This window comes from Drosophila eugracilis, unplaced genomic scaffold (genome assembly GCF_018153835.1).
Source record: "Drosophila eugracilis isolate 14026-0451.02 unplaced genomic scaffold, ASM1815383v1 contig_2088, whole genome shotgun sequence".
In the NCBI taxonomy this organism is placed as follows: domain Eukaryota; kingdom Metazoa; phylum Arthropoda; class Insecta; order Diptera; family Drosophilidae; genus Drosophila; species Drosophila eugracilis.
The window spans coordinates 4,208,089-4,228,893 of record NW_024572964.1 but is presented as its reverse complement, the minus strand read 5'-3'; the positions used below and the strand labels follow the sequence as shown (position 1 = coordinate 4,228,893).

General features: G+C 40.9%; 3 protein-coding genes across 4 annotated transcripts; 1 reads left to right on the top strand and 2 right to left on the bottom strand.

Moving 5' to 3' along the window:
• Positions 1 to 7: 7 nt before the first annotated feature.
• LOC108108070 (phenoloxidase-activating factor 2) lies at positions 8 to 1,093 on the bottom strand. Its single transcript, XM_017215950.2, has 2 exons — positions 1,001 to 1,093; positions 8 to 936 (listed from the first exon to the last, which is right to left on the bottom strand). The coding sequence occupies exons 1-2, from the start codon at positions 1,076 to 1,078 to the stop codon at positions 64 to 66; spliced, it is 951 nt and encodes a 316-aa protein (XP_017071439.1). The 5' UTR covers positions 1,079 to 1,093; the 3' UTR covers positions 8 to 63.
• Positions 1,094 to 1,625: 532 nt separating this feature from the next.
• On the bottom strand, positions 1,626 to 5,370 carry LOC108108131. The gene is made up of 3 exons (XM_017216051.2): positions 5,119 to 5,370; positions 4,132 to 4,235; positions 1,626 to 4,010 (listed from the first exon to the last, which is right to left on the bottom strand). The coding sequence occupies exons 1-3, from the start codon at positions 5,361 to 5,363 to the stop codon at positions 3,646 to 3,648; spliced, it is 714 nt and encodes a 237-aa protein (XP_017071540.1). The 5' UTR covers positions 5,364 to 5,370; the 3' UTR covers positions 1,626 to 3,645.
• Positions 5,371 to 8,332: 2,962 nt separating this feature from the next.
• On the top strand, positions 8,333 to 20,742 carry LOC108108081 (glutamate decarboxylase). 2 transcript variants are annotated; one of them, XM_017215963.2, is made up of 9 exons: positions 8,333 to 8,601; positions 8,699 to 8,802; positions 9,437 to 9,505; positions 11,435 to 11,671; positions 14,542 to 15,110; positions 15,228 to 15,295; positions 18,073 to 18,151; positions 18,852 to 19,196; positions 19,285 to 20,742. In XM_017215963.2, exons 3-9 carry the CDS (start codon positions 9,445 to 9,447, stop codon positions 19,456 to 19,458), a joined length of 1,533 nt encoding a protein of 510 aa, XP_017071452.1. In that variant the 5' UTR covers positions 8,333 to 8,601; positions 8,699 to 8,802; positions 9,437 to 9,444; the 3' UTR covers positions 19,459 to 20,742. The 2 variants fall into 2 exon arrangements, with proteins under 2 accessions (XP_017071452.1, XP_017071451.1); XM_017215962.2 differs by lacking the exon at positions 8,699 to 8,802 and having other exon boundaries at positions 8,341 to 8,601.
• The last annotated feature ends 63 nt before the right edge of the window (positions 20,743 to 20,805 follow it).

The window sequence follows — 20,805 nt, the reverse complement described above, 5'->3', positions numbered from 1 at the left end:
TCGTTTCTTATATGCCCACTAAAAATTAATGCATTTATTTTTTACATATCGCACTTCGAAAAGTTATACAATTGGGTTTTCCCTTTTAAATTGTAAAGGTATTTTCGCAGCCAGCGGAACACCTATCATGTCTCTGGCCAGCTGGCGATCAATCCAATCTCGGAACATTTCCACATTTGTGTACGTAGCCGGAACGTTTTCCTCGCCACAACCAATGCCCCAGTTAACGATGCCGATCTGTTCGTAACGCTGTGGATCGCTTTCCATTGGGCAAAATAAGGCAGATCCTCCGTCACCTAGGCAGGCATCCTTGCCCTTCTCACCGCCGGCGCACATTAAACTAGAGTGCAGCTCATACTGAGCTCCCAATGTTGTTTTCCTCAACATATCCTGGCATGCTTCTTTGCTGACCAAAGGTAAATCGATTTTCTTTGGGATATTCAAGAAATTCTTATCCTCGAAAGCCAACTTTCCCCATCCGGTCACGAAACAGCGTTTTTGGTCGAAGGACGTTTCACGGCAGGGCAAACATATGGTTCGGATGTTGCTTTTCAACTTGAAAGGGGTCTTAAGGAATAGAAGGGCTATGTTGTTGCTTCCTGACTGAAATGAAAACTCCTCATGTACCGTAATATTGTCCACCTGGCGATCCTCATGCCCGAATTCCTCGGTAACGGACGCCATGTTCCATTCACCGGCTCTGACCGAAATATCAGCCACGTTTTTATTGACAACCAAATGAGCAGCTGTTAGGACTACATCTGGAGAGATCAGAGAACCACCTCCAATGAATATCCCCTTGTTGAGCAGGGCAATCGTCCAGGGATATTGGCCAACTTTCGAGCGATCCTCGGTTACTTTCGCATTGCTCTCCAAGCCATTTGGATTGCTCTCCCCGCAAAGATGATTGAGTTCACTTTCAGAACTTTCGAAAAGCTTGTCAGATTAAAAAAAAGGTTAAAATATAAATATAAATACAATTGCAGTGCAAGTAACTTACCTTATTCAAAATTTGGCCAGAAACGCTGTATAAAATACATCCCAGAAGAATTACTTTTAAAGTATAGTAGTGCGACATGGTTTGATCGCGCTGAAAAATTCAGACAGACTAATAATCAACAGGCCGGAAATCTCTTATATAAATATACACACCAGAAGCCAGGCTTATCAATTCCACTTATAAGTTAATTCCTTCATAATTGCAATTCAAAAGAAAGAGTATAATATGTGCTCAACATGGGCTTTAATCTACTCCCTTCTTATCTCTACACTTTAAGCTTTAGTAATGTTTAAAATTTTTAAAAGCTTATATATTTTTTAGTTAGGATATTTTAAAAACAATAACGGGAATAACGGGAAAAAAGGTTTGTCATACTAATAATTAATGTTAAAACATTAATTATTAGTATGACAAACCTTTTTTCCCGTTATTTTAAAAAGCGCGGTCATCGTTTCAAACGCTTTTCAAAGCAGTTCAAGCGGTTATGCACTGCTTTAAGCTGTTAAAGCAGGAATCGGGTTGGCAAACAACTGATAAAGCAGTGTTCTATTGTGATGAACGGAAATGAGTCATCAGATGAATAATTCCCATTATCTCCCTCCAAAATTCCCAATAAAACAACAAATTTTGTTTCTTTTTTTTGTTTAGAGGGGCTTTACAACATTTAACGTATATAAGATAATAATTGCCTTTATTTGGTTGTGTAGTTGTTTGCTTTGGTTATTTTGTTGTGAAATTGCCTTTAAAACTATTATTTTGCTGTGTTTATTTTGACTATGACCGAGGATATAACCGATTGGAATATTGCCTGGCCATAAGACATAAAACTAAAATAAAACGAAACTTGGAAACGGTATTTAATCGGTTCGAAACGGTCTTCGACTCGGTTATCGTAATTGATGATGATGTGTCTGTTGGTTATAAATATTATGGATTATGGATATTATTCCGGCATAATCCGTGTGATCGGTTCGTTAGCCTGTGTTCTGTATTCATGGCAGAAACGCAACGCCTAACACATATACATATACATAAATGTAAAGTGCATTTCGTATATAGTATTACTGAGTGATTAACTTGCTACACATCGATATACATACTGAAGCCGCATTAGGTTATCAATGAATGTGCTCTGAAAATTGCCTTAAACATTGCGATAATCTCTGTTATAACTTTTGGTGCAATACATATATATATATATTTTAGTGCATGGTTAATAATAGCATTTAGTTACTGGTATATAGACACTGAGTATGTGAACTTCCTTGCCTGTTCTTCTCCTCCTAAGTTATAGTTTAATTATTGTCAGTCACAGCGTCGCGTTTGCCACAACAACGTGTGCTTTTGTATTGACTATATCTTCGAGTTCGAAAAATCGAAAATGTTATTATTATTATAGTATTGTATAGAATATCTTAATAACTATAATGGCATTGGGCCGGATCTTGTTGCCGCTGCCGCAACGCATGTCTTCCAGAATGCGTTTTGCTGAAATTGTCTTCCATTTCAATGCAATGCGAAAAAATGTCTTCCAAACACACAGATAATATGCATATAATATCTTTTTTATATGCGATTATTAATGCTGAACAATATGACACCTAGATATTATGGTTTATATATATAAATATATATATATTATGTATATACGGGTCTGGTAGATCCAGTATAACCCGTCTGAGCTTCTGATTTGCAATCGCAACTCATTGTATGGATATATATAGACCAATTACATTTGTTATTTGTTAGTTAGTAAGTACATGTATAGTGTTTATATTCATATGTTTATAGGGCCGTAACCAACACTAAACTCTTGGTTGGCACTTTGGCCTAATTGCGACATTCATAATTGATGCTGATTCAAATATCTCAACGCTTTTGATTCGCCAATAACTTGTAAGCCAAAACAAAGGAAATTCTTTGGATACCAACTTGTGTGTTGCCTCGTGGTAAATTGATATGCTGATTCCATCGAACCAAGGTGTAAGTAATATAATAAAAATTTATCTGATTGGGTTTTTCTTTAAGTGTAGAGTGTTTTGGGTACAGTATATACCACGATATGTTGTGTACTTTGATATTAATTGGTTGTTTATCTCTTAACTTCTGTCTCCTTAGTCCAACTCCTTGAACTAATCATCATCACCTAATTAGGGGTTGTGTCCGCCCTGGTGAATTCGGATCCCATTTGGTATAAAGACCCTAATCCTCCTAGACGGCCCACTGGAAGCCCTTTGTGATCTTGCTGTTTTTAAAGAGACGGCTGCCCGTCTCCTTTTTCTTAGCCTATAGCTTTAGTTAGTAATTGAAATTAGTTACAAATTAATTGATTCGCATAGGGATCTTTTTTTTTTTGCTTTTCTCCTCCTCCTCGTATAATCTTGTCTATGATTCTTGTTGTTTTTGTTTTTTTTAGATTTTCTTATACTTTTTATATGTCTTTACAGCATTTAACTAAACTCTTGTAACAAGTTTTCCGATATATAAGATATATGGGAGATACCTTTCGTGAAGAAAACACTAGCACTAACTGAAGTCCAAAAACGAAGAACAACAAAACGTTATATAATTCTCGATCTATATATAATGGTTTTGTGATTTAGCGCCTCCATCGGTAGCGATCCCCTCAGGAAGGTGGGGATCGCTCAGCTGAAGAACGGCGATAAATCACAGTTGCACAAAGACCCGCCATCGCCAGTCTTGCAGAGCACCTTGCACACTTCGTCCCAGTCCGGGGCCGGAGTGGTGGTATCCGTATCTGACCCGGCTACCACGGAGGCTACTGTTGTTGTTGTTGTTATTGTAGTTTCCTCAATTGATCTCTGGAGGATGTTACCCCCGGTGCTGGAACCGTGTGTTGGATCTCCCTGCACTCCACTGGCCTTCGTCTCGTTCTTTAGAACCTTCTCATTCCTCATCCTGCGCACCTCCTGCTGGCAGGGACTGCAGCCGGGTAAGGAGCGACCTCTCTGCCCGCAGAAGCTCGAGCAGACCAAGTCGCCCACGCCACCTGCAAGGAATATATCAAGAAGAGATTAATATTGTTGAAAATAAAGTTAATGTGTGATTAGCTTTTTAAGAATCAATTAATTAGAAGATTAATTATCTTTGATCATCTCTTTACTACTCACCCCTAGGCAGTCCACACAGTTGCCGGCACTTGGCCACATCCAACTCCGGTCTCAGGATCGAGTCCTTGGGCCCATCAGGCGTTAAAGCTAAGCCCAGGCCGGCTCTAAAAGGCGCAAATATAAAATTTCTGATAAGTTAAGAATTTTCTGAAGGATTACCCTTAGAAATATGATTTTAAGCCACATTAATAGCGACTTATAGTGATATGGGCTCATTGAGTTTATTGAGTTTTCTGACTGTTTTATACGTTAAATATTAAGATTAAAATAACCTTTTTGGTTAAAAATCTTTTTAAATAATATGATAAAGGTTTTTGGAAACTCTAAGCTTATTCCTAAAAATCTTGTTTTTCAACTTCACAACTTTTTATTTTTGGTTTTCACTTCAAGAAATATAATAAAGAACCGAGAAATTTAACAACTTTTTACACAGGAAATTATTTTTAACAAGACTTATTTAGAATTTAAATATTTTTCCAATTTTTTGTTATAACAAAACACTACCAGAATTCCAATGGATTTTCTACAACTATTCCTGCACACGTGCCCACCAAAATGATAACAATAATCAGAATGACTTTCTTCCCTCTCAACATAAACTTTTCAAGTTATTCACGTGAACACAAACTTGCGTTAATTTCGAGTACCATTAACATATCTTGCACTTCACAAAAAATAGAACACACGACTATAGATACAGGTAGCGATCAGGAATGTGGATTATAATGTTAGGTGACATTTTCGATTACGGGAAAAACTTGATAGACGTCACTTAAAAAGCCGTCGCATTTTGCCAATGATTTCTCATGGCCACCATGGCGCACACGTTTGTTGTTTTACTTTTCTTTTGTCATCGTTACTACGTACTTTCTGTGGAAAACCTACACTTGACGAAAAACACTTGTTTCACTCAACTTTACTAGCCTACAAGTCACTTGACTGAAGTGATTTGTAGAGTTCTTGGATTGCTGTTTATCCGAAACTTACCCGCAGAGCTCTTTACACAGCAAACTCCAATCCTGAACTGCGCTGATGGTTTGGACGTCTTCAAGGATTTTGGCTGTTGCCTGCGATGCCAACGCAGCATCCCCCAATGTGTTGTCCTTCGGGACCGGCGATGACGTCACAGCCTGCGCAGACGCAGTAAAGACTAGGCTTATGGCCAATGGCAGTACGAGAATAAATCCCAATCTCCCCATTTCTTGCTGTTGCTTTCGCACAAGCTTTCCCATCGCTGGGCTAGAAAGAGAAGGGTGGATTACAAGATTGGTGGGTTGGGCTGTGGGGTTGGTTCTGAGGTAGGAGGGTGTATTATCCTTGGGGGACTGGGGCCAAAATGGAGACCGTTTGGCCTCGTACAATAGGAGCAATTGTGCTCGAAATGCAATTATCGCGCTCTCGAAAATAGGCAGCAAAAAGCAGCCTTCTGGGTAGGGACTACCCCCGAGGGGCCTAATCCCTTCACCATTGTTATCCCGAGCATTTGCTATCCGAATTTCATGCGCTTGATTTGCCAAACCGAAAAGGGTTATGCAATCACCTGTCCCTCTCAGTACCGAAGTTCCAGGCATCCTGGCAACGCTTTTGAACCGAATTCTCGTCTCTAAAATACCTCACAAAAATACCTGAGCTAACCAACCTGCTGGAATCTTATTTTGTCATCGTAATGACAGGCTAAGCAGCCAGAAGCTTCCAACCCCAAACTCCCCTATATTTTTAGCCCGGAAAAATGTTTATGGCCCACGGGTGAAGAGCATTCTCTGGTCCTTTTGGTACTCTGGTCCTTTTGCCTCGCAGTTGAGAGTCGAGTGCGACAGAGGACGCTTCGTCCTGGCCAAAAACTCCCAGTCTGAATTAACTTCCCGGCAAACCCACATCCATCCGTGGGTGGCACTAGACTCCAAACATTTTCGCCTATCTGGGTTACAGGGCCTACTTGCGCTTAGTGCAATCACAGCCAGGTGAGCATCCTATTTTCTGCTTAAGAGGTAGTTTCATTGTATTTCCTTTGCTGGTTATACTCTATCTAAGGGTATGCAGATATTCTTTTGAGTTTACACATTTTCTTAGGTTTAGAGATTCTCTAACTCTTTATACTGTTCTGATTCTTTGATGGTGAAAAAGTACTCTTTAATAACAAATTGTTGTTTATGGAAAATCAATCTCAGCCTTGATTCAAACTTTCAAACATGAAGTTTTTTGCCTTTTTAATCATTAATAAAGTACTTTTCCTCATCACAAACTTTAAAATCTTGGAACAACCTATTGTTTAGAGTATTTTACACATCGGTCTTAAAACCAGTTTAAGCCTTAAATCCCTTTGTTGGCCATGTCTGCTGCTGTATCCGTTTCCCTGTACAACTTACTGTGCTTTTCAAAAGTTTGACTCAATTAAATGCGATTGTTCGGTGCACCTGCCCCACTTGTAATGCTTAAACTCTTAACTCGACTGGATTTATATAAAGCTGTCCGATCCAAATGGTAGCAGTTGGCCAACTGAGACTCCGGCCACAACGAAAGCCGATGCGAAAATCCCACTTGCTAATAATAAATGCTTTTGATGGCTTTATCTGCCGGTGTCATAGATTCAAGTGCGAATCAGTGGATATACTATCGCAGATTCTGTCCGAGGTCTGGCTATATATCTGCGATAAGTGCGGAGTGCCTAATTATTATTGGTAGCACATGCCGTTGAAGTGGTCAAGAGATAAGGCTAGACTTTATTTTGCTAGCTTTAGGCAGTTTAAATAGCATAGGCTGTTTGGCTATCGGAAATATTTGTCTGACACTTGTGATGGATGGGCTTTGTTAAAGGGTTTATATTCGGGCTGATTTCAGATGGCTAACTTATGGTAAACTGGAGGTATATATGTCACGTGATGTAAGGTTAAACAGATTTTGTATTTAACAAGTTGTGGGAACTAAATTGTAGGGTCAGTGAAGATAATGAATGCTTAACAAGATTACTTTTGATTCTTCTCCAGACTTTTTGTAGTAATTAATAAAACTGGCAGGGCCATAAAAATGTAATTCTTTTCCCCTACAAACTCAATGCTAATTTCTACCATTCAAATGAAAGTATTTAACAACTTTCCTCTTAAACTAAGTGCCCATTTAATTTTTATTTACTCTGTGAAAATAGCATAAAATAAAAAATTGATCACAAGGACTTCCGTGGGGAGTTATTGCTACTGTAATGGCCTTCTTAAGTTGCAATCAGTTACATCGAAAGACACTTTTCAAGTGCCAAAGCCTTCGAAACGAATATGCTGACGCAGTGAGTCCTGTACAAGGAGCAAGACCATGCCAAGTGTAGTAACATCCTTCGCCAGCTGCTCCATGTCAGATAAGAGTGGGAGAAACTCTTTTGCGGGAAGTGTTTTTGCTGTTCTCGTTGTTTAAGCTTCTCCGGTTTGATGGACATCGTTTCCCTTCAGGTCCTTTGCTTCACCGCTTCTTTGCTGCTTTGCTGCTTTGCTCCTTTTTTCCATGTTACATAACATACCAATATGTGTGTGCTGAGACCCTCAAAAGTATGCTATGAAAAGCGTTCTATTGGAAATGATGCAATTTCACTCCTAGATACATATCTTTTTTTTTGCCTAGGAGCAGCAGGAGGGAGGGAAGGGAGGGCCGCCTAGCTTTGACCCAAATTTCATTTTGCTCTATATACTGCGACCCAGCATGTTTTAGGTTCTATATATCTATTCAAACATACGAGTATATAGGGGAAATAGTAATTACGAAGGTTTTTTTTCACTGTCGTTTGGCAGGAACTCTCATAAAAAGTTGTGGGTCATTGTAAATGTCAGAAACAGTGGCAAAATTAGTTTGTTAATTAGCTTTTCATTTGGTCGCCCCCTCAGAATCATTATTTCCTCTAGAACCCATATATATTTTTTTATTTTTCCTATATTTCGCTTTTTTTTTTAGTATTTACCAGGCGTGCGCACATATTTTATGTGTGCTGTGTGTATCTGTTGGATACTTTTAAGCTCCGCCCACGCAAAATGGTTCAACAAAGATGGTTGCCGAAAAATCAATGACGTCACCCAGAGAATTTCCCGCATTTTCCACAGGCACTGTTGTTGTTGTTCTTGCTGCTGTTCGCCTGAAGGTTATGCAAGAGATTGAGGAGTAGTAGTATATGTGTGCCTGTGTCCCTGTGTGTGGGCAGCCATTTTGTGGGTCTGAAAAGCTTCGTAGGCAGCCCAGACGGATGCTGGTGCTCATAGCTCCGCAGATCGTCAGCGAGTGTAGGCTGCTCAGTTCCCTCTAAGTTTTCCACCAAGTGAAAGTTTCAAAATATATACCTAATTGAATAAAAAAAAAAAGAAAAAAAGAAAGTAATTAAATTACAAAAGCCAGTAATCCTTTTCAGCTTGAGTTAAGTCCGTTTAATCAGTGAGTTACAGCTCCGTCCCGCGAGTGTGTTTTTCAGTGCTCTCTTTTTTTGCTTGAAGGAACTCTGTAAGTTGTCGCTTATTGTTAGACCACAAGTAGTATCGCAGCTCCATCTTAGAGATACATATTTCGATACATCTATCGTACTCGCACATTCCTCTAGTTAATTTTGTATTCGAAAGCCACGTCGGTGATTCGTCGCCACCAACAACACAGTCAAAGTGAATTATCTAAAGCAGTATATCGACGATATTCGCAGGATTATCGGTAAGACTCCCACGATTTTGTCTGACATTCGTTGCATAAGTTTCGTACTGTCCAAGGTTTTCGCCATTAACTGCAGCTGTCGCTCTGTCTGTATCCCTATGTAAATTATATACCCATATATATATATATAGATAGACTTTGTAAATATATACTAGCAGGAAATTGGCTTAGCACTCACTGCGCAATAGCAGGTGGCGCCAAAAAGAGCGGAAGGAGGTGTCCTCAAATCTGTGTATATACTATATACCACTTATTTACCTCCCACTTTGGGCTTGCCCTTCAGTTGTCCTTGTACCAACGTACCCCCCTCTACCTTCCTTCCACCTTTTCCCATTCCATTTTCCACTCTGTTTATTTACACGCCCATTGCATTTTCACACCATTTGTTTGTTTGTCTTGGTTATGCAATTTGTGTGTGTGTGTGTGTGGGTGTAGCGGGAAAATGTGTGGGTTTTACGAAAGGCAAGGACTTATATAACACCTGCATGGGGGCCTTCAGGATTCGGTCGATTGCATAACATTGACTCACTTCATTTGGCCGAGCTTCATTTTTCCTTACTTATAAGAAGAGAGTCTGCTGCTTGAGATTCTTTTTAGTAATTGATTAACCCTTTACTGCTTATTATCTTTGCAGAGGAGAAAATGTCACTCAATCCGAACGGGTATAAACTGTCCGAGAGGACGGGCAAGCTGACGGCATATGGTGAGTATCTACTTTGAAATTATTAAATTATAAAATCAAAATGTTAGATTATAAATGACAATCAAAAAGGGTCTCCTATTAATCACTTTTTAGTTTATATAAATCTTCCTAAGAATATTATTATTCTTGCTTATTTAAAGTTATTATCATAATATTAGAAGAAAGGTTATCCTTTAACTTAAACTTGATATTTTTGTCTATTTTTAACCCTCTCAAAATGAACAGGCAAATACTTCTGAAGAAATTCGAATTTCAAAAAGAAAAAGAAACAATTTTAAGTCTAAGAGTAAGCCAATTCTATTTAAAACATATTTTAGACAAAACCTCTTAATAAACACAAATAAACAAAACAAGAAAACCCGCAGTATGCACTTTTCCAATCAGTAATTAATATGCAATCTTGCATTGCCCTGTCATAACCATAAATTGCAACAAAACCAGGGATTATTTCTAGCTGATAGCAGGGATTTATTTTCGAAATGCGCTACTCCAACCTGTCAAATTCCTGCACAAGGAACATATTTTATGAACATGAACATCCAAAGGGGGTATTACTTGGTCCTGGTAATAATCCAGGCAAACATTGCTCCTTCGCATAACTGCACTCGAATCGCTTTTGGCTGGGCAAATAATAAACGAGTGTTAAACTGACACGGCCAGGAACAGGGAGAACAGTAAATGGGCAATGCCCTAGCAAACAGAAGTCTGCTGTTTAAGGACATGGACAAGCGGTGGGCTGTCCAGGACACTCGTGTCCTTGATAAATGGCCCAGCACTGGAAGCTCCTGTTTCGTGTGTGTTCTTGGCTAGTTCGTTCAGGCGTAAAACTGGCGACTGTTGCCCTGTAACAGATTTTACTCGACAAAAACGAAACAAACAGACAGAAAGTCAAACAAATCCACCACCATTCGATATATAGACTCGTATTCTTCCAAGGACCAGAAAAAAGGTGGCTGGATACACCCCGAGGCTGCAGACGCGTGCCTCAAATTGAAAGGCCAACAAACATAAACCGTTTAGTCACAGGATATTGCTCACGCTCGATTCCAGGACTCGTGTGTGACGGCTGTTCCTAATGCCTAGCCAGGATTCTGGACCAACCAACCAACGTCGTCTGCCTTTGACACTGAGCACCCACTGAAGCAGTCGAGCACATTAAATTTTATTTAACTTCTTGGCCGTAAACTCGAGGAATTTTTGAAATTGCTACAATTTGTCCTCCGCCCCGCAAGTCCTACCCCTAAAAAATGGTAATCATGCGCAACGTTAAGTTCCCAATTGATTTCCAGCGAGCTTCTAATGGAGCTGCTCCCATTTGCTCGCTGGCTTAGTGGCCACTGCTGATGCTTAAACAAAGCCCCAGTAATTAATTGCAGCCACCGCAGAAGGACGATGGCAAGGAGGGCCAAGGATACATGCAAGCCACTAGGGGTGTACTGGCTAAATCCGGCTAGTTTCGAAATAATCTTTGCTTGATGTACTGCATTTTAATCCCAAGGTTTTGTGTTTTTAGGGAGTAAAAAAGCGGTCTGAAAATAAATTGAATTTCTCTAAAAAATATCACATTTTTAATCTACATTTTGCCATTACCTTTTTCATGAGCTTTTTAACTTTTAGGCCTTTTGTTATTAGAAAAAACTACTACATAATTTTCTCCATAAACGAACATAAAAAGTCTGAAATAATAATTGAAATCTCAGCCTGCCGCTGAAGAGATTCGTATTACCTTACCTCAAAGCTGGTCATCTTTTTTACGACGCACTGACTCCCCACAAATCATTTCAATAATAATGGCCATATATCACGATAAGAGAGGAAAACCATTTTTCCTGTCAGCAGCGAGGCACGCTTTTCATATTTACCGATAAGGAATTCTCATTTGGTTTTTTCTGCACCCTCTTCTCTTTTTTTTTTGTTTTTCCTATCCAGATCTCATGCCCACCACAGTGACGGCTGGTCCAGAAACACGGGAGTTTCTGCTGAAGGTAATCGATGTCCTCTTGGACTTTGTGAAGGCCACCAACGACCGAAATGAGAAGGTCCTGGATTTCCACCATCCCGAGGACATGAAGCGTCTTCTGGATCTGGATGTCCCAGATCGGGCTTTGCCACTGCAGCAGCTCATCGAGGATTGCGCCACCACCCTGAAGTACCAAGTCAAGACGGGTAAGCTAAAGGTTCTTAAAATTAATAAAAAACTAAAATGAAAGTGTAAATATAAGTACTATATCTTAAAGTAACACAGCATTTGTTATATAATTTTCACTTACTAAAACCCTGTAAGCCAAAGTCAAAGCCAAATCTCTGCCTTTTCCAAGCCACGATGAATATTCAAAGGCGATCTTATCTTCATGATTAAAGTTCTTATCATCACCTTCTAAAGTTTGCTCAGTTGGGAGATTAATCAAATTTGTCCCTGCTTAGCATATGTTTTTTGGTCCGTGGCATATTTTTTTAAGGCCAAGTAAAGGGGGCAGTACGCGTGCCTCTGGACCTTGCGGTCGTATTAGAGCACAAAGTGTGCAGCCTTGTAGATAAGCACATTAGCATATTGATGGCACTCGGGCAGATACAGAGGGCAGACAGCAGACAATGCCATTTTATGGCCCATTGAGCTGCGCTCCTGGCTTGTTTACACCTTTCAAAAACACTCGCTCAGGGCTCTCTAATCCCCCAGCGATTCCCGTCTGCCATCAATCATAAATCTGGCAAAGGGTTGGGCTGTGTGGCGCGGCTTTAGCAGCCAAAAGTCATTCGCACGTTTCACTTTTAACTTTTTTATACCCAGTACTTTATGATAGAGGAGGATATTAGTGGGGAGTAAAAAGAAGAGGTACTTTACTTCAAAAATGTTCTATTTATTTCTAAGCAAGTTTAGGTTTTCATTTCAAGAAAAGAGATAATATAAAAGTTTCTCTGCAAGTCTGAAAAATATTTAATAAACTTTATTCGGATATTACATTTCTAATAGAATATTGCAAGTCACATGTCTCAAATCTAATTAAGAGGTAACCGAAGGTCTCTAGTTTGTATTCACATTTCATCCAGCTTGTTTTGAATGTCCTTGCTGATTTGATTTCATTGAAAATTAATGCGAGAGGCCGTCCTTAGTCCCCAGTCCCCAGACGACCGTCGCTGTCTTTGTCCTTCGATGTTTGTGCAGTCCTCGCACGTGACCGCAATTGTGTTTGGAGTATCGATAATAAGCGTATTTACTACAGCCACCCCACCACATCAGTCCACCCACTCCATCTCCTTGATACAACGCCCACCACCCACGGAAACTGCGGCCTTGTCTAGGAAACAGGCGTTGCTTCCTTGATTTGGTTTGCAGGAAATGAGGCTGGGCTGCTGTTTATCCTTCTGCTCCCATTTGGCTTGCCAAAAATTGAATTAAAACTCTACGCAATCAAGACGGCAACTGAATAAACTCAGATTGCATGGGAAACTTTTTGGGAAAGGAAAAGAATGTAATTAGGATGCCTAGTCCCAGGGTATATGTCAGTGGTTGTATGTGGTGAGAAGTTTTGGTCTAAGTTGCAATTAGTTTTTCTCTCATTAAAATGCTGTTAGAAAGTTTCCAGTTAATAAGTTTCAAGTCAAGAAGACAGATGTCTGACTAGTTGTAAGATTTGAAAATGAAATTCTTCTAAAATAAAGAAAACATTTTCCTTGAGAAAATGGCTGGGTTATTGCCCAAACACAAAGACAAGGAATTAAAATAATCGCACATTTTACTGTAGAAAAGATAGTACTGTCGGGACTCGATAAGAGTCCCATTTATGATCCGTAATCTCACATAATTCCCGCCCTGTCAGACGGGCAACCTGATACGACTCTTCCTTCCTCTGAGGACTCCATAAAAACGAGGGGAGCTTTAATCAAAATCCGTTGTTATTTTCTGACTCGCTGCATTCCTGATCCTTTGATGCGAATGAATGGCTGCCGGGGCGAGGGTGAATCCGCTCGATTCGAGTCCTCCTTCCGACGGCCCATATCCTTGCCACATGCGCAAATTGAAATGTTTGGATGCCAACGCTCTGTCAGCTTGCACAGTGAAAACGATGTTTAACGAAAAAATATTAATTAAATGAATGGGTAAGAGGTTACTTTTAACACAGCCAAAGAGTGTAATAAAAGTGTTGTCTTTGTTTTGCCTTTTAATTGAGGTTATTTCCAAATCCCTTTGCATAACATTTTTTCTCAGTGCACATATTTCTGTGGGTGGATTTAGCCTTGTGGGCAATGGGATTTTAATCACACGACTTATGGCACTCAAGATGTGAACTGACAGACGCCGAAGGGTTCAACCTGGAGTAAGGAGGAGCGGGGAGTTGGGACAGCTTCCTGATGCTAACTGAAAGCATTTTGTGATTCTTCGTGGGAGTTTTCCCTCATTCCCCACAGATTGGCACCCCAAAATCGAAGCCCGGCAAGTCGCAATTAGCTACAATAAATGAGCAATTTATAGAGCTAAGCGGGAGCTGGGGCTTAAGGATTACAGGGCCAAACTTGTTGATCAGGGGATATGAAATCCGAGCAGACTAGCCCCCATCGATTGGCCAGGACCTTGTACCGTCTGCCCTTGAACATATGCACTTCCGGCGGTCTTTCTTGTCCTCCTTCTATTCTATTCCTCTACATTTTTCCTTTCGAGGCCAGTCAGCCGTGTTTTGGTTGGGCCTTTGTTTCATTTTCCACTGCCCTCGAATATATATTTTTAATAAAACAAAAAACACTGCCAGGAAGCTCTGGGTTGGAGGCTGATGGGTGATGGCTGAAGGAAGCACAGCTGCCAGGCACATCTGCTGTCAGCTTAGAATCACTCGGAGAACCGAGAAGCGAGAAAAGTCCTTGGGACATTAAGAGACAGCCGTGGCCAAATGGAAAAGCATTTTCAGCTACATTAGACAGGCACACAGCAAATGTCAAAAGTATTAGTTCCGAAAATAATAATTAAAGAGTGGAATTTAACATTAGGGAAAGGATGTAATAAGATATTATGTAATCTTTATATAAATATTTGCATTTTCCAGGACATCCACATTTCTTCAACCAGTTGTCCAATGGTCTGGACCTGATCTCCATGGCCGGCGAGTGGTTGACAGCCACGGCCAACACCAACATGTTCACCTATGAGATTGCGCCAGTTTTCATCCTGATGGAGAACGTGGTGCTGACCAAGATGCGTGAGATCATAGGCTGGTCAGGTGGCGATTCTATTCTGGCCCCAGGAGGTTCCATTTCCAATTTGTATGCCTTCTTGGCTGCTCGCCACAAGATGTTCCCGAACTACAAGGAGCACGGCTCGGTGGGATTGCCTGGCACCCTGGTGATGTTCACCTCGGATCAGTGCCATTACTCGATTAAATCTTGTGCTGCCGTTTGTGGTCTGGGCACTGATCACTGCATTGTGGTTCCATCTGATGAGCATGGCAAGATGATTACCTCGGAGCTGGAGCGGCTGATCCTAGAGCGCAAGGCCAAGGGCGACATCCCATTCTTTGTCAATGCCACTGCCGGCACCACTGTCCTGGGAGCCTTCGATGATATCAACACGATTGCAGACATCTGCCAGAAGTACAACTGCTGGATGCACATTGATGTGAGTACTCTTTTAGGTTAAATATGAGACAATAAAATAGGTGGAAATTAAGGGATTATAATCCATAAAAGATATATATTAAATCCATTTTCCCTTTTTCCCTTGATATCTTTGCAGGCTGCTTGGGGCGGTGGATTGATGATGTCCCGCAAGCATCGTCATCCCAGATTTACTGGCGTTGAGCGGTAAGTTGAATGGTTAGCTTAGCCATTTTATAATTTGTGGATATTTTTATACCCGTTACTCGTAGAGTAAAAGGGTATACTAGATTCGTTGAAAAGTATGTAACAGATAGAAGGAAGCTTTTGCGACCCTATAAAGTATATATATTCTTGATCAGGATCAATAGCGAAGTCGATTGAGCCATGTCCGTCTGTCCGTCCGTCCGTCCGTCCGTCCGTCCGTCCGTCCGTCCGTCCGTCCGTCCGTCCGTCCGTCCGTCCGTCCGTATGAACGCTGAGATCTCAGGAACTATAGCAGATACAAGGTTGAGATTAAGCATGAAGATTCTTGAGGTCCCGGGACAGCGCAAGTTTATTACAGCATCCTGCCACGCCCACTCTAACGCCCACAAATCGCAAAAAACTAAAATTGCTGAAATCTCAGGAACTATTGCAGTTAGAAAGTTGAAATTCAGAAAGTATAATCTTTAGATGACAGCGCATCTTATAGTAGTACTACTATCCGGCCACACCCACCCATACGCCCACAAGGCTCAAAAGACGGTTTTCCGATTTTCTAGAAAAGCTGATATCTCGGTAACTATAAGAGATAGAAAGTTCGGATCAAGCATGTATGTTTCTATGATGCTCCCAATGCGAATTGTTTTTTTCCGATCACGCCACGCCCAATCTAACGCCCACAAAACCTGAAAAACCAAAAATGCAAAAATCTCGAAAACTATAAGAGCTACACAATTTTGCTTAGGAACACGTATTTAGGAGATGCTTCTGCAACTTGCCACGAAGTTGCATCCGGCCACGCCCACTCTAACGCCCACAAACCGCGGAAAACTGTGGAGTCTATAATATTATTATGAATGCCTTCGTTTGACCTTGTGTAACTTATTTCTCTTAATATCTATTGATTTACAAAATATTTTTCAAATCGGAACATTATTTCGCTATTTATAAAGAAATTAAGGTTATAAGGCCTCACATGGGCAGTGACGTCACTATAAGCATACTCAACATACTTCCTCTGACAATAGGTGGCGCCTTGTGAATTTCCACTAGCAAAATTAATATTTTAAAATTGTGTAAAACAGTAACGGGTATCTTATAGTCGCGGCACTCGACTATAGCGTTTCCTCTTGTTTCTATTAAAATATATTTTTGGGAGTGGAAAACCTTGATTGTTTTCTAACCATGCATTATTTTCCAAACTTACCTTAAGTAAGAGCATTTCTTAGGTTGACATATCTTTCAAGTTCCTTTGAGTCCTATTGAAGTACTTTAAAAACCCTTAAGAAGTCCTTATCTTTTGTCCCAAGCAATTGTTCTACCTATTCATCATCATTCTTGACATGAACTTTGTGCCTCGGGCGCCCTCATCTTCCGGCCAGTCAAAGCAGTCAAAACACAAATTGAAATCTCTTCCTCAGTTTGGGTAAATTTAAATCTAAATGCTCCCAAATGGCCCGCATTGCTCGCTTTCCCGTCCGCCCCTTTCGAAATAACAGATTCATGTTGAACATGTGGGAAAAATCTCAATTTGTCATTTAGTGGGTCCATCAGGTGTTCAGAGCTTACAGGGATTACAAGGCGCAAGCCGAGTGCATTTTGGCCCGAACAAACAAATGAACAAAGTGGATATGCCGGGTCCCTTTCCCTAAGCCATCCATCTAACCCCAGGAGGGTGTTTTGGATGGGCATTACTTACACAACAATTACGCCAAACAATGAATGGGCGGGCGGGCAAGTCAGAGATTCATCCCCGGGCGAGGAATTTTTAATTTTAAAGTCGCAACCTGAAATGCACTTAGTCTCCATCTCCAACTCCCATTTTAACTGGAATCCATTTACAATCGGCAATCCATAGAACATCTTTAATTCTGCTCAGTCTTTGGGAAGCTTAGGCAAATGCGGCAAGTGCAGCTGTCGCAGTATCGACAGCTTGCGGTCAAGCTGCCGACTCCATAAACACTTTCAAATTGATTGCCCCCGGTGGAGGTTTACACCCACTCCCATTTCTCAGCCATCCATCACCCAGGCGAACGAACGCCTTCAATTAGTTTGAATGGATCCTAAGGCCCGAATTGTTGTGGCATGCAAATTGAGGTCCTTAATTGAAAGGCTCTCAGCGCGAATTAATCATTAAAATGCCCATGCAGCTGACATTCTGTGGCCTTCGACGGCTTACGCAGCTCTGATTAATGGTCCTTCGATGGATTCTCTTAAATCTGCTGAGTTTTATTTTGGGAAGTAAACTTAAAACAATCGCAAGAAAATCTCATCTTAAAAGTTTAGCTTCACATGCTGCCTGTAAGTCAAATGCTTTCATACCCCCTTGTATGCCCCTCATCCTAACACCACGAGGTGCTCAAAAAAGTGAAGCATACTTCCAGGCACTCCATAAGGATCATGTTTATAGACACCCACTCACTCACTCACACATCCAAGCCCAATCACACACACACGGAGTGCCACAGACTGCGCCCACATAACTGTAAATAGCTCCCCCAGGGATGTTTAGCTGTCAATGTCAACCCTCCAGTGCCCAACGGGGGTTGTCCTCGCTCTTTTGAATTCAATTAAAGTGCTGCGGCCTGAAATTGCCACAATTTATGGCACTTGCCAGGACCTTCCGCATCCCTCCTCCCTTTTTTTTAACCTCTTGTCAAACAGCAGGGGGTTGGATTTCTTAGTGGAATGGGAATTGTACCGCACTGCGGCAGCTTAGTGTTAATTGTTTGTAATTCGTAATTGAATGTCCATTTAACGCTATGATTTGACTCTTGCAGTGCCGATTCGGTCACCTGGAATCCCCACAAGCTCATGGGAGCCCTGCTCCAGTGCTCAACGATCCACTTCAAGGAGGATGTAAGTACACCATAGTTCTATTTATACGAGTATCCATAGATCAGTAGCAATGTTATAAAAAAGATTCGTAGACCGACATAAATATAGTAAGCAACATTAAACTTGTTTGGAAAAAGCCACCCTTTACCCCTTTGACCTCACAGCTTTCCCATTTTATTGCTCAAAAGTAGGGAAATCATTGTTTAAAAAGTAATAAAAAAATAATTGCTCTTTGAGTTTTGGGAAATTAAAATGAAAGGCCAGCAGTGCGTCCACCAACAATCCCCCTCAAACCAACCAAGCGATACAAATTCGAGGCATACCTCTAGCTCAACCCCATGCTTTAAATTCCTTTTCCACTGGCCCATTCCTCCCGGTTCACCCAACATTCTTCTGGATGCACATCGAACAATGTTTGTGTAAAGAATTCCAATTGTACTCCGAACAATTCCTTGTTGTTCGTCCTGCCAAACCAGGAGCGAAATGGCCAAGGGTAGTCCCTCTCGCACACAATGCGTGGTGAAATCTTTGACGAACGTAGACCGAATGTGCCAAGTCACCCTGCCTTTTGAACATCCCACGCAATATGTTACCATCGGTCACAGTTGCGTCTTTTGGCAGGCGGAATTTTAATTAAAATTTCAACTTGACTTATGGACAGCGTTACGTCTGAAGGTGTGAGAGTTTTCATCCCGTATCGATGTTTATATCTTTTCTGCAGGGCCTTCTCATCAGCTGCAATCAGATGTCGGCTGAGTATCTTTTCATGACCGACAAGCAGTACGATATTAGCTACGACACTGGTGACAAGGTGATCCAGTGCGGCCGGCACAACGACATCTTCAAGTTGTGGCTCCAATGGCGGGCCAAGGGCACTGAAGGCTTCGAGCAACAGCAGGATCGCCTTATGGAACTGGTTCAGTACCAGCTGAAGCGAATCCGAGAGCAGTCCGATCGCTTCCACTTGATCCTGGAGCCGGAGTGCGTCAACGTCTCGTTCTGGTATGTGCCCAAGCGGCTGAGAGGAGTACCACACGATGCCAAGAAGGAGGTGGAACTGGGAAAGGTAAGCAAAAAATATATTATTGAACACTTCAGAACGTTTTTATTGGTTTAGAAGTAGAAGGACTAATCCTAATATATTACCATTGCAGATCTGTCCCATCATCAAGGGCCGAATGATGCAGAAGGGAACCCTTATGGTTGGCTATCAGCCCGACGATCGGCGACCCAACTTCTTCCGCTCGATCATCTCATCGGCGGCGGTCAACGAGGCGGATGTGGACTTTATGCTGGACGAGATCCACCGCCTGGGCGATGACTTGTAAGGGGTTTCAGTCTGGTTCGGTTCGGTTCGGCTTAGATTGGTAATAGCAGATCGCACAACCAAGAAGTATCATTAAGGTAAAAGCATATCAGGAGACCGCAATGAAGAAACCCAGACACTTGAGAGCAGGGGATCCAGAGATCCCGCTCCGCTAATCATCAGAGTTCAATGTTGAATGTACATTTGTTTGTATCTATAACGTGTTGCTAGATGTTCCTTTACGATTTCTCATCCCGTTATCCGTTAACCGTTATTCGTTAAGCGTCGTTATCCGTTCGTCCCGGAGTTGCAAAAAAAAAATACTATGTATAATCGAGGTGTTTCATTTCCGTTCGTTGGCAACTATATCTAAATCGAAGAACAGAAAAGGAGAATCTATAAGTAATATTTGAATATCTATATGTATACCGCAAAAATAATGATAGAACTCAGAGCATAGAAGCCACCGCTCCCCACGCGCACCACCAAAAATTCTATAAAACAGAACAGGAACAGTCCCAGCCCCACACTGAAATACTGAAATACTAAAATACTGAAATACTATGAAATATACGATATAGAAACTGTTGGAACGCTATCTTAACATATCAGGAGAAGATGAAGAGGAGGTGAGGACTTTAGTTCAATTCGTTGATTTTGATTTGTTTGCAAATAGTAAATGTTTTCATATATCTATGGCCATGCGTACCTTTATAAAAACGAGATCGAAAGAGACCTGTGCTTGTTAATTGTATAGACAAAACCAAAGAGGGAGGGGATCTGAACTCCAGATCCCAATTAGTCCATGTATCGAACTGTGCTATATATATAGACATGAATACGTATAATCGAATTAGTTGGAGTTTAGTTTCCAGCAAATGGCTGACAAAAATATATATATTACCCGGTGTCAATTAAACTCAATTACGAATGTTGGAAGATTCTGTTTTCCGTTAAGTTTTTGATCAGTTATCGATCGAGAATGGCTGGAATGGAAAGTCCTTTAATCAGAAGAACACAATCAGACATATTACATTCTACCTGTACCCAAAACTCGTTTCTCAAATTAAGCAAAAGTCAAAAAGTAAATGGTATAAAAATGAATTAAACAATTATAGTATTTTAAAGCGTGTTAACTAAGTTTATCCAGCATCACGCTCATTTTATGTATGTATAAATTAATGTATATGTATTTGCAGAGATCCAAACCAAAACCAGAACAAGAATTATTCCAACATCTATATAAATGCAAATGAATATATTATATATATAAATATATGGGTAAATAAAAATAAAAGTAACCAAAGCGCAATAAATATTTCTCTTCATTTACTGCTGGAGGTGCTCTTCAGCTTTGGGGGCTTGGTTT